The sequence below is a fragment of the Cyclopterus lumpus genome, chromosome 10 (assembly GCF_009769545.1).
Source record: "Cyclopterus lumpus isolate fCycLum1 chromosome 10, fCycLum1.pri, whole genome shotgun sequence".
In the NCBI taxonomy this organism is placed as follows: Eukaryota; Metazoa; Chordata; class Actinopteri; order Perciformes; family Cyclopteridae; genus Cyclopterus; species Cyclopterus lumpus.
The window spans coordinates 8858943-8872564 of record NC_046975.1 but is presented as its reverse complement, the minus strand read 5'-3'; the positions used below and the strand labels follow the sequence as shown (position 1 = coordinate 8872564).

At 40.9% G+C, this 13622-nt stretch overlaps 1 protein-coding gene across 1 annotated transcript; it reads left to right on the top strand.

The window, feature by feature from the left end:
• Positions 1-4143: 4143 nt before the first annotated feature.
• sncb (synuclein, beta) lies at positions 4144-12529 on the top strand. The gene is made up of 5 exons (XM_034543898.1): positions 4144-4270; positions 7458-7487; positions 7736-7821; positions 10157-10240; positions 11725-12529. The coding sequence occupies exons 1-5, from the start codon at positions 4150-4152 to the stop codon at positions 11752-11754; spliced, it is 351 nt and encodes a 116-aa protein (XP_034399789.1). The 5' UTR covers positions 4144-4149; the 3' UTR covers positions 11755-12529.
• The last annotated feature ends 1093 nt before the right edge of the window (positions 12530-13622 follow it).

The following is a 13622-nucleotide window of genomic DNA, read 5'->3' as shown; positions in this document are numbered from 1 at the left end:
GTCTTTACCCGGTTACTTCCTTCAGGACATTGCACATAATGGCCACAGCCATGTACAGTTTTGGAACGCAGGCGAGAAACCGGCCAGAGTCTAAATAACTTTCTAATTTTCCAGATTAGCGGTACACTAAATTAGGTTACTGAGGTGAGAAATATGGCAATGGAGTAAGAATCTCCCTCTGATTGGTTGTGGTGGAATCTTGCAAATGACATTTGGATCAACAAAAGGAGGTGGAGGAACCTGATTTAATTTACAGATTATCTATCTAACAGTGACATATCGTAAAGGTTTGTTTTTTTAAAGTTACAAGTTTGTCAGTTTGTTCAAGGACCATAAATGGGCAGCTCTGCATGCACAATGTTGTGGCATTACTTTGGTCACCACATTTAAAAAAATATATTTCTACCCCTATATTCACAGGAAAATATGATTAGAAATGCTTGTCCTAGCTAGCCATGATCTACTGTATATTGTGTGTTTTTTCTCTATTATTCATAGTTTCTTTTCTTTTACGACTCAATGACTCATCCACAAGTGGATGTCACGAATTGTCTGGAGGGAGATCGGCAGGGAGCTTATAGTTTTCTACTTGCTATTGGTTATATTGTATGTCATTTCCAGTAAATATCACAATATGAGACGTTATGTTTACGTTTTAAAAAACGTAGAGTAACGTGTCTCTGTGGCCGAGAGGTCCGCCATCATACGGTTGTTGTTGTTGTTGTTGTTGAATTACTCCTCGTTCAGCTTAACCTAACATTATATTTCATCTTCATTCAATGACAGTAACGTTGTGTGACTCGAGTCATTAATAACTGCTTCGGTTCCATCAAACGTGATAAGTGACACGTGACGGTATCGTGTACGTTACGTCTAAATTGAAAACGGATACACCGGTGTATCATTTCGACTCGTTTCCGGATGAGGTCCAAATGTACTGAACCGTTGACGGTTGTAGGAACTGCGGTCAAGTGAGCCGCTGCTTGAAGTGTAATGATCCTGTGGTGTTACGGTACGGGGGCTTGGATAGCCCAAAAAGCACGGAGATAGACCTATTTAAGAAATCATTTGTCAAATGTGATATAACAAGTCAAAAACAATATCATTTTAGACATGATATGAAATACAATTATCAAATGTGTAGTTACAATACTTATTTGATTTTAATTGAAAAAGGGTTCGAAATATATTATATTACCAAATAATAATCCATTCCGTTCCTTTATCCGAACCATTCGATTACCATTATCCGAACCAATCCGTTCCATTATCCGAACCGCTTATCCTATTTAGGGTCGCGGCGCACTGGGGCCGATCCCAGCTGACATTGGGCGAAGGCGGGGTTCACCCTGGAAAGGTCGCCAGTCCATCACAGGGCATAGAGACAACCACACATCACATTCACACCTACGGGCAATTTAGAGTCCGATTGACCGGAGCTGCGTGTCTTTGGGCCGTGGGAGGAAGCCGGAGAACCCGTAGGGAACCCACGCTAATCGTTGAATTTTCATTGGTTAGCTAAAGTTTCCACTGGATTCTTGTGATTTTACTGTACAGTTTTTGAGAAAATGAAATGCAAAGTCAGCTCAAAAGAAGTTATGCTATTCATAATTTCACAATATTTGAACTATTATAAAAGCAGATGGTTTTATCAAACTTTCTCTGGATTTATTGACCCCGTCCGTCTATTTTCAGATTTTACTGTAGTTTTTTTGGCAAATTATGAATATCATATTTTATTTTGGGCGGACTTTGCTTTTCACTTTGAAAAATATGGCAAAAGGACAACTAAGATTGCGAAATAGATTTTATTATGTAGCTGAAACTACAAATAACTTGACATTCGCTGTTCCGGTTCACGCAAAGGACGTCCTCAGTAGTCAACTGCGCATGTGTGATCGTCAAGGTTCGTCCTCGCTCATTCATTTAAATGAAGGGTACTTGAGAGGATGAATTTAATAACTGTACCCATATAACTGATAAACTTGTCGATATTCAACCATGATTCGATCTGAGGTCATCCTCTACTTTGATTGGCTGAGAAACGTCCGCTATGGTCCTAAATGTACAGGCTACAAGATAAAGTCAAGAGCTCGTGACTACATAGCATTGAATTCCAGTTCAGGACTAAAACTCGGCGTGGGAAATAGGCTACAAACAATAAATAACACTTTTGGTATTGTTTAATTATTCGAGGATTAGAAATCGTTTTCATTTATATGAAAAACAAACCGAATATCAAACAGTTCAATTAATAGCAGCTCAAATAATACTATATGGCTCATAAATGTTTTATAAATATATATATATATATATATATATATATATATATATATATATATATTTGAACACCCCCCCCCCCCCCCCATTTCTTATTTAAAATGGTATCACCCTCCCGATCTGTTCTACGCATGTCAGTATTGGCACAGAAGTGGGATAATTGATTTAAAACGTGTTTCAACTCTATAGCTATTCTGAATGCTAATTGAGCCGGTTAATAATGTGTTTTTTTAAACTACGTGACATTACATGTAGGCGGTTGCATTTATTAATGAAAGGCAATAACAATGGTACCAGCTTTAGTGCAATAAGCTAATTATTGCAGTAGCAAAATGTAATCCAAAATGGAGTCCACAAGAGAACATTAAAAGTAGGTAAAAGTGGTAGTCTAAATAAAAAGGTTTGTTTCACTGTTATTTAATTAATCAAATTGTGACAAATCGTGTTATAATTCCACCTAGATGACATGTTAGTGTACTATATGAAAATGCTATTTTGTCAATGTAACATAATATCCTTATAGTCACTTTCGTGATGGACAGCGGGTCTAACGTCTGCAATAGAAACGGGACGAGATGAGGTGTGTGTGGGGGGGCTCTGTTTATGTCCTTTTCCTTGCTGTGCAAGTTGACGTCTCAGGGGGCTCAGTAGTGGATGGAACCATGGTGGAGAGGGGGGAGGGGGAGGGGGGACATTAAAACCTGAGCCGCACCGCGAAGGGGGCCGTCCCTGTTGGTGGAGATCAGCCCGAGGAAGGCCCACCTAGTCATCATTTGAAAAGATCTCCCATTCAGGCGATAGTGTGACTCGACTGTGCGACTGAATCATAAGGGGACAAGTCGACGGCTATTTGTAAATAGGTAACGACTCTTTTTTTTATTGTCATGCATTTCCTACATTAGTATTGCAGTTTTAACGCGTATAGAGGTCGCCACTGTTGGAGGACTGTGCATGTGAGCGTCGTCATTAGAAGACGCTGGGTTTTTTTTTTGCACCGTGGCATAAAACAACGACGCTCCCGATCGACATGCCTTTTGAGATGTTTATTATCCTACTTTGCGTGTTATTATCTATTTGTGTCGCGAAAAAAAATGATGTAACGATAAAGATTCAAACGTGAGAGATGGTCGACACGGTGAAAGGATGTGCATGTGGTAATTCAAGCTTTGACCTGCGACACCCAGGGTGGGACTCGCATGGGTTGGAGCTGTTCGTGTGGCCTGTTTTTTATTAAAATGTTTCCCCTTCGTGGACGAGCTCAGATTGCATCCACACGAGTCCACGCTTTAAACCGTATAGCGAGTGTGGATATGATGGTGGACATGGTGCTTTTCTTCCCCCAGCAACGTGTTGTGGCTCTTGCAATAAATTTCCTTCTGGTATATATTTGACGTACGGTCCCTCTAAACGGCCTGCTCTTATCCTCAGCCGCAGCCCTATAGCTGCCACTGAGAGTAGCGTTACAGGCGAGCAATAATTAATGAGCGCCTCCACAATTAACCATTTCATTGAAATGTTTGTTCGCCTTTGAATATGTCATGCTTAGCCGAGGATGTGCAAAGGGGGATGAATGCATGAGTGAACAGAGGGGTTTTACTACAGCCTAATGGCTGGAGTGCAGCTGCCAGGATCTGCCACAGGAGGCGCTGCTGCCTTCTTTTTACCGTAACGTACGGTCGTATAATAGACTCACATTCATAGAGGTTTGTAGAAATAGATAGAAATGATAGACTTAAAGTTGGTTGGTATTATTAAGAGCTACTAAATGCCACAAGTGCCTATAAATGAGATGTGCACACACACAGTGGCGGCCGTGATGGTGACTGACAGCAGGTGTCTGGTCCATCTCTCCACAGTTACTCTGCCAAGATGGATGTGTTTATGAAGGGTTTGTCTAAAGCGAAAGAGGGGATGGCCGTGGCCGCAGAGAAGACCAAGGAGGGAGTTGCGGTTGCAGCTGAAAAGACTAAAGAAGGAGTTATGTTTGTAGGTAAGATGATCACACGTCTGTTTGCAGGTTATTTTACATGGCGACTGCTAATGTCCCTTCCTAGTATGCATGAGCAGCGACAAACCGGCAGAGAGAATATTTTATGATTTAGGTCCTGCAGCATCCCCATTATGTCCTGAAACAAATGGTTGAATGATGCACCAACTTCCTGTAAAATAAATCTTTTTTTTAGTGCACTCAATATGGGGTGTAAGTCAAAATGGTGTGTATGAAGTGTACGGCATGATAAGTAACTGAATGCACTCCTCAAAATTCAGAGTTATTATGGCAGCAGTAATTTAATAAATCTGCCTGACAGTTGATCAATATCTTGGTTTTATTTATTCAGGTTGATGCAGTATATTAAATTATCATTTTAGCCTATGTATTATCAAACTGTCCCGTATTAACGAGTTGTTTTAAAAACGATGCACTAAGATAAGGAGTTATTTTGACGTGCGTGTGATGTAATATGAGGCTCTGAATGTCCTCGTGCCCGCTGGGCTACAGGCAGAAGATGGGAACAGGGGTGGGGGTGGGGGTGCGGCAGCAGGATGGTGAAAGGCCTCTGCTTTTGTCCTTTACAGTGCAGTTTAATTTGTAATGGACACCAGTACTGCTTCTTGCACAGATCAGTGCCTCTGTTGTATAACTTCAAAGTACAATTGCCAAATGTGTGCCATAGACTATTGGTCCAATGCATTTCACTTGCTTTCGATCATTATTCATATACACATGGGACATGAAGGTGGATGGACACCTGAATATAGCTTAGCAAGCAGCTGGGCAAAGGAACAGTATAAACAAACACATTATTGTCTCAATATCTTTGATCATCTTGTATTCATAATGAAACATTGAAAATCACAAATGTTCACAGTTAACCTAATTTACGTTTCCCTTATTAAGGTAGTGCTATGCATAATTTAATTGTCTGTGTTGCCGGTCAATAATTTACGGTTATTCTTTAATGGCGTCAAATCATGAGGAAATAATTACATTTTAATATCCAGATAGCCAGTGTTAACCCGTTATTGTGTACATAATTAATACCAAGCTCAATAATTAAAATGTTGAAGAAAATGATAACGACTATATTTTAAAGAACCTAGTTTGAGTTGTCTAGGGCTGCAACTACCTATCATTTTCATTAGCAATTCTTCTGATTATTATTTTCTTCATTAGTTGATAAATATTTGGTCTATAAAATGTCTGAAAATAGTGAAAAGTGCTCATTCCCGAGACTGCTTCTTTGGTCCAACCCACAGTCCAAAGCCCAAAGACTCACTGTTTACAGTTTTACAAGATATAGAAAAGCAGAACATTCTCATGATTGTGAGGCTGGAAGTACATCGTCAAGTCATTTACCACATCATTAAAGTTGATAATCATCACTTGTTTTATTGTATTTTGTGGGATTTCATATATTTCACAAGCTGTATGTCTATACTGACAACCCCATGTCATTTGTGTGAATACATTCTTCCTTATTAGCGAGATCTGCTATTTAGCTTACCGTTGGTCTGTTAGGGGTGAATGGGAGAGGACCAGATGACACTCAGAGCTGGTCATGGGCCCTGGAATCTGCCAGCCATTACGAGTTTTATTCTCTCAGTTGTTGAGCTGTTCCCAGTGACACTCCTGCTGGTAGCTCGACAGTCACCAGCCCGTACCGTTGAGCCGGTGACGTTGGGCATGCCAAGACAGGTTGTCTGACGTGTCTGCATTTAGATGGAACCCGTTCATATTTAGAACCGTATCCCTGTCACTCATCACCAGGACCGAACATGTCAATCTGTAGTGAAAACACGTGCATGCTCATTATATGTCTTCTCCACGCTACGTCTCCTCGTGCCTTTTGCCTAGTGCACAGAAAGGGAGAGGAGCATATCCGTGTCATGTGGCATCGCTGTGCTCCTGCGTGCTGCTCGTTGAGCATAGCGGTGCCCTAGAAAGCTGCGTATGATTCGCTCGAAGGCCCCTCTAGGAGGAGGGGTGAGAGTGATCTGATAGGCCTAGGGCCCACCTTTTGACAGCTGCTGCAGACCGCCCACCCAGCTGAGCGGAGCAGACAACCCGAGTAAGACCAGGAGAGGCAGAAATGAGGAAAAAACCTGCTGTACTAGATACCATTCAATGTCACAACTAACATCCTTATTCATCGAGCATTAGCAGCATGCAGCCGATTACAGCAGTCTCAGCATATCTCTTACTAACAAATGCTAAACCATAGCTACAGCCTAAAAAACACTCTTAGTAATCTGTTTCAAATATATATTATTTCTGTATATTATCAATGTTTAGGTGACAACAATATAATATATTTCACACCCAAGAACAGTAGACATAATCCGTTTTTTTATAACCATAAATGTGATTTTAATCAAAAAAAAATTAATTTCAATTTCAACACTTAAGGAGCTTGAAAGGGATTTTCGAAAACGATTATCAAATCGTGTATTTTATTACTGAATATGCAGTGTGGTAGCTGCACTTCACCACAGCAGATGCTCAATTGGAGGCACATCTTAGATGTAGGTTTTGCTTTGAGACTTCCCTTTTGTAGTGCTGGTTCTGTACTTCATCATCATTTCATCTCTTCTCAGTGGGCTTTTAAAGGCCCTTAGGGACCAATAAGGCATGTGACTGCTGCACAGTAGAGAGGATGACAGTGCTTCAGTGATCAGGACCAGTGGGCACTATTTGATTGCCCAAATAGCTTGATGGAGTAAAGGTAGATGGATGAGATCTGCCAACGGTCAGAGAATCGATTGGTGGTTTGATAATTCCTCACAAGAAAAGTACCAAGCAATCCAAGTTCTGCATCCATGATTGTTCGTTATTACCTCCTGGAGGTGTGAACAAAAAACTATTGCATCAGTTGTATGAAAAAATGATTGGTCGGTAGTGACAGATCAAAGAGAATCATGCTAGTTACATTTCACAGTTTATCATGTGAGCAGTGATGAGCAGGACGCTTCTGTAGCATCAGTGTGTCATGAATCATGCTGTCAGGTTGATGACTTATCAAGGTGGTGAAGAGCTAGGTGCTCAGAAATTATGCATTAAAACAAATTACAACTCTGAGTGCTTTAGTGGTTAGTTTTGGGCGAGTGTCCTGAAAAGCAAAATGTCAAATGGTACTTCAATTAGCATTTCTAACTATTTTTTTTTGTTGTTAATTCAGGTAACAAGGCCAAAGACAGCGTGGGCTCAGGTGAGTTTTCTCTTTGCTAGTCAAACGCAAACGTCATTAGTTCAGTTTCATTACCGTGACCAGCCACATACTCCTGGCTGGGAAAAGGACAGTTCATTATGGTGATAAGGGAGGGTTTGTGTGTCGAAGAGGGCAAGTGTAAGTGGTCATTATGTATAATATTCAATTGAGGACATGCTTTTAATCTGTCTGCTGGATCTGTTAAGATAATGTTTGTGTGTCCATGATGTGTGTGTGTGTCTCTGCAGTGGCTGAGAAGACCACTGGAGCCTACGGCAACATTGTTGCTGCCACTGGCCTGGGGAAAAAGGACGAATTCCCTGCTGACATGAACGTATGTACAGCGTTACAGTCGCCATCAGCTCCCTGTGACACACGGTTCTAGTTTCTTCAGTATGTTCCTGTTATTAGACAAAGTATGGCAGTGTTCACGCACACCTACAGGAAATCAGTGGCCCTTAATTGTGAGATCAGAGGTGATTATATATAATTTTAAAAAACATGTCCAGATTCTGGATGTATATATCCAAAACTAATACTTGTAAAAAATGCAATTTTGACCATGCATTTTTTATTTGTATTAGTTTTTCATATCTTTACATAGATGAAATAATTGCTTATGAAAGACCCTTCTAAAGATATAAGACTGGAGAACAGTAAATCCCCACATTTAAGTCCATGGAATGGCACGCATATAATGAAATGGCTGCAAACTGTTTCTATACAGCAGCGTATTGTTATCCTTCATTGAGCCTACTGATGGATGTGCACACATGCACAACTGACAGATAAAACCTTCGTTCCAGATTCATGAATCACTTACAGTTGGCAAATTGCTGTAAATTGTGTAAATTCATTAAAGTCTGGATGGGATTGTGCTCGTAGCAGAGCCCGATTTTAGCAGGATAAACACGGGCTGATGAATTTGCGTGTCACTTCAACATAGAGTTACTGGTCCACATCTGTTTTATTCCTCTGCTGTAAGCAGAGACATGTGCTGCTAGCAAAGGAAACATTATCACACTTTGGTTTTTGAGAAAAAGTTTACTTGTGTACTTAAAGTTAGGCTGGCTCCACAGCCAGATTATGCATTCCTCAATATTCACTCTGCAAAATGTAAAGGGGTGGACCTGCTGGTTGAAATAGTCCCAAATACAATTGTGCGAAGGCTTTGCCCTCGTTTATTAGGAGGAAGCTTGAAGGTTTCTGAGGATGAGTTGTTGTTCCGCACAGTCTTCTCTGCACACAGAGCTGCCTCCAGCCTATAAAATATAATTTAAATACAACAGATGTGACTTGGAAAAATCTACTTATAGCAAAGCTTGAACATTTGTTCTCTGCTGGTTAAACGACCTGGCCGTGCGCTACAAGCACGTTGACATTTCATCTTTCGCTGTCAGTGAGAAAGGGAGGTCCTCTTGCTGTCCGAAGCCTTCATCCCTCAGAATTGGACTCCTTCTGACTCACTAATCTAGTAAATCTGACAGCCTGCTCTAATTGGCTTCTCAGAGGCACTATCTGAGTGATACAACTACTCATTCCAACACCCTGACAACAGATTGGTAAACTGTTGGCATTCTTATCTACTGTTTAGCTCGAGCTGGTGCTGGGCTGTATGTGCTCGCTGTAACTATATTCTGCACTTGAAATTGCACTTACTGATCCATTCCTACAATCAAATATTTCAATAATCTTTTTAAGAGAAATTTATGCTAAATTGGCTTAAGATTAAGCCGTCGCTTGTGTTTGAGTCTCGACTGAATTCAAATGTGACCAATCAGACACAAAACGTGTCGTTATCCACTGTTATAATCCCGCGAACACCCTTTTTCATGTTCACTTTTTCTCAGCCAATGATCCGCCTGATTAGGTGTGTCTTTATGGTTTCCATTTGTGCAGCATTTATGGCCACGCTAATCATTTCGGTTGGCTTACAGCATTAATACCAGCTTGATACAGTACATAGGATTATGGTCTGATCTTCCCTGACCTAATTGACTTGATTAGTGCTGGGTTTAAAAATACACGTGTGCTGACCCACTAGCTTTGTTTTAAGGGCTCGAAGTAGGAGGTGCATTCAGATGGAGCGCTGCCTGTATCAGAAGGAGAGCCTCAGTGTCAAGATATCAATCAATATCAGCGTCACTTCAAATAGACAAAGATCAGACTGGTGGTATTCTGTGTGTATTCTTCTAACTATCTGGAAGAAAGAATATTCTGTCCCCTGCAAGTAAAACTACTGTTTCCTAATCGAAAAAATGGTGGCCAAAAAGGACAGGGCTTATGCTCAACTTGTACAACGTGAACCAAATTTAACAATAGCCATGTTTGTTATTTTACGTTCATCGTGATCATTTTGGTGGTGTAGCTTTGGAGGGAGGCCTGAAGGGATGGGCTGCCAGTGTTGCAGACTTTGTAACTTTGTTGCTAGATATAAGCATAGTACTGCAAACTACTATCATTAGAAAAGTGTTGGCAACACTGGCCTGGGTTTTTCGGTTGGATAATCTTTGGATAACTTGTATGTATTTCTGAAAAATCTGATGCTGAGACTCTGTGACTCAAATGTAATAGTGATGTACGTATGTAGTAACTTGAAATATGTTTAGTTGCTTCTGTTAATGTAGATCTGTTATATCCTCATTGTCTCCGTCGTACTGTCTCTGCAGCCTGAGGAGTACGGGCAGGAGGCCATGGAGGGCCAGGGAGAGGCAATGTTGGAGCCAGAAGGGGAGACATATGGGTCCCAGCAGGTAATCCTCCTCCACGACACAAAGCACATACATGTGTCTGCCTCACAATAAAGAATCTCATGTCTCTTTGTTGAAGTAAGATTTCATTGGAAATAGCTTTTTGCAAAAAGCCTGTAAAAAAAACTAACAATATAGAGTATATATATACATATATATATTACACATCTGAGCTGTATTTTATTTCAATAGCACTTCACACTTGTGTCACTTCCCCCCACACACACACTTCTGTAATCCTTATTTTTGCTGGAAATGAAAACACAATTGCAACATAGCATAGTGAGTACAGTGAATACAGCACCTACCTACATTGAGCGTTAAGGGGGTGTCAGTGTGTGTGTGTGTGTGTGTGTGTGTGTGTGTGTGTGCGTGTGCGTGTGCGTGTGCGTGTGTGTGTGGAGGATGGGTGGGAGTATGACACCGATGGCTATTTTTGGAATTTGGCTGACAGGGGCGAGAAAAACTCTGCAGAACCAATGGCTTTGAAACCAGATTTTAAATATCTAAGAGTAAATACAAATATCACACTATGTACATAATGTGGAAACGATCATTTCATCTGTATGTATAATTATATAACGTTCGGCATCAGCTATGTTTTTAGCAGACTTTTATATTCTCTGAGAATATTAAAATATTCAGAATCAGCTTCAGTTGGAAGAAGATTTAATTTAGCTAATGATGTTCAATTTATTCAATGCATTCAGTTGAATTTCCTTTTAGTTTGCTTTGTGTATTATTGCATTCATCAGTTAAAGGTATAAAACCGAGATATTGCCTGAGATGCAAATTTAAAGTGAATTTCTCAGAGGCTTGTGTCATCCATGTCCTCCTCCATCTCCTGCTCCTCTCCTCCGCATCGCTTCCCCTCCCCCATCCTTTGCTACACCAGCAATGTGTGAGCTCTGTCTGAATGGGTGTGGTGATGACGCTCTCTGCCTCTGTGCATTGTGGGTAATGCCAGGGTCTCCCTGCAGTGCTGTGAATATGAAGCCTGAGCGCTAGAAATAACCAAGCCCTCTTAGGGAGGATTTTGCACATGCAAACCCATCTCATCCAGTATCACTCTTGGATTTGTGAACACAGTAGATGTCCTAAGACTATTGCATATTCCCGGCGGCTGTATTGTATTTTTGTCCTTTTTTTTATGATCTTGTGTGTGAAAGAGGTGTGTGCAGGGTTAAAAGGATGCTGGGAATGTGCTCACGACACGTCCTTGAAGCTTGTGTAGGATGTTGCTGCCCTCTGCAGGCTGAAGAGAGAGAGACCAGCAGGGCAGCTTACAGCTGTGATCGAGTGACGTCATCACCTTCAGCAGACCGCAATCATGAGCCCACTGCTATATGTATTCTTCTTAGATGTATTTAAGTTGTATTTGAGATGAAGTCCTAATCAAAGTGATACTGTTGAATTTAAGTCTGGAGCTGCTCTGTGCTTCAGCTTTGACCTGCCTGGCTCTTAAAAATGGGTTCTTCTTTTCCCAGGGGAGCCAGGACTACGAGCCAGAAGCGTAAAAGCACCAGTCAAAGACACCGACCAACCAGCAGCACAATAATATTTCTAATAATAAAAAGGACAAATGCTGAAACTATCACTATTACATCCCCGTTGCAAAAAAATCTACAAAAAAGACAAGCATTCCCACAAAATGTTCTTCCTTCAAGACAAATCTTTTATTATTATATATTGTAAATGTCATGTTATTAATGTGATGTGTTGGGTGTAGGTAATTATTGAGACGTAGGATTCGTCCTCTCTGTCTCATTTCCTTGACTCCCTCCCAATGAAATGAGACCAGCCAGGGCTTGTGACTTTGTTCTTGTGTGTATCTGTATTTAAAAATGTGCAATAGATGTTCGTCATCTTCCAATGAGACATTGGGAGTTGGAAAAAATAAATATGTCCGGTTGCAAGCAGATATGAAAACAATAATATCCACCTAAGTGTCGACAATGCCTGTTTGTGGGTTCTTTCTTTTTCGTTTTGCATTTCTTTGGAAATTTCTTTGAACTTTTTTGAAGTAAGAGTTTTTTACATTGTATCTTTATATTTGCTCGTGAAATCATTCCAGTAAATCTGTGATCTCTGAAACTGACAGAGTGTACATGTTTGTGTGTGTGTGTGTGTGCGTGTGTTTGTGTGTACTGAAGATTTTAACAAGTTAAAGTCAATATATTATGTCTTGAAATCATAATGGTTGTCATATCAATATGTGCTTTCAATTGCAGGACTTGTCAATACAAAGGTTTATGTGTTAAGCCAGACATACATTCCTCTGTAAATAAAGATTAAAAAAAAGAAACCACGTGGTATTGTTTGATCATGTTTAAACTCACGTTGGACAGTGATCTCTCATTAGATTTTAAACCTCTTGTAACCAATTCTGTGTTTTTGTCCTGCCTGTTGGTCGATCTATTTAAAATCGCCCTCACGTGTTTCCCTATTCTGCTCACTCTTGTCTGGGGGTTTGATTACAGGATGTGTGAAATCTGCTGAGCGGGCTCTGGCCCTTTGCAGGACGCTGCCATAGTTGGGATGCCAGTCTGATCGGGCCTCTTTGGGCGGGTTTTGTTCGGATTAATCCAGCTGGAACGTGCAGGCTTGGTGGCGTCGGGCTCAAACAGAGGGTATAAACAGCCTCTCCTGCCGCTGTCGGCTCAGACGGATGTGTGGACGCTGCAGGGATAAAGACAGGAGCCATGGCCTCGTTTAAGAAGTCCTTCGAGAGCCTGAAAGGCTCGAGCCACTCGGCCGCGAAGGGAGTCACAGACACTGCAGGTAGAACAGCTGTCAGATGACACAGGGCCCGCAGTAAGGTCTGGTGAAGGCTTTTCTTCCCACAATGGTTTGTCTTTCTTGGTTGAAAAAGAGCAACTTGATAGATAAATCATTCCAATTAATCTTATTATTTTTTCGCAAACGTTTTAAAATTGTCTTTCACATGTAAACGACTCAGCTGGTCCGCCACTGTGAGTCTCTGTGATGTGTTTTCCAGTGCAGGCAGCTCAAGAAGCTGTGCAGCAGGTGGCAGACTCCTCCAAAGAAACAGCCAACACCGGTAAAGTGCACACTCCTTTGTCTTTGAAGCATTGTGATGGTCAAGTGGGTACATTACTCTGAGCAGACGGGAGTGAGAGTGCAGTGACGAGCTGTCAGAGGATTACAAATTATTACAAATGTTCCTAATATGACCTGTTATTTGACAATACTGTAATACAGGACTGAAGACATACAAATTATTATGTTGATTGAAAAAAAAGATAAGCTCAAAACGTTAAAGGAATAGAACAATTAACGACATGTAATACATTTAATACAAGCTTTTCATATAGACATGAATACATGCGTATCACACAACAGCCTTATAGTGATGATTTGTTTC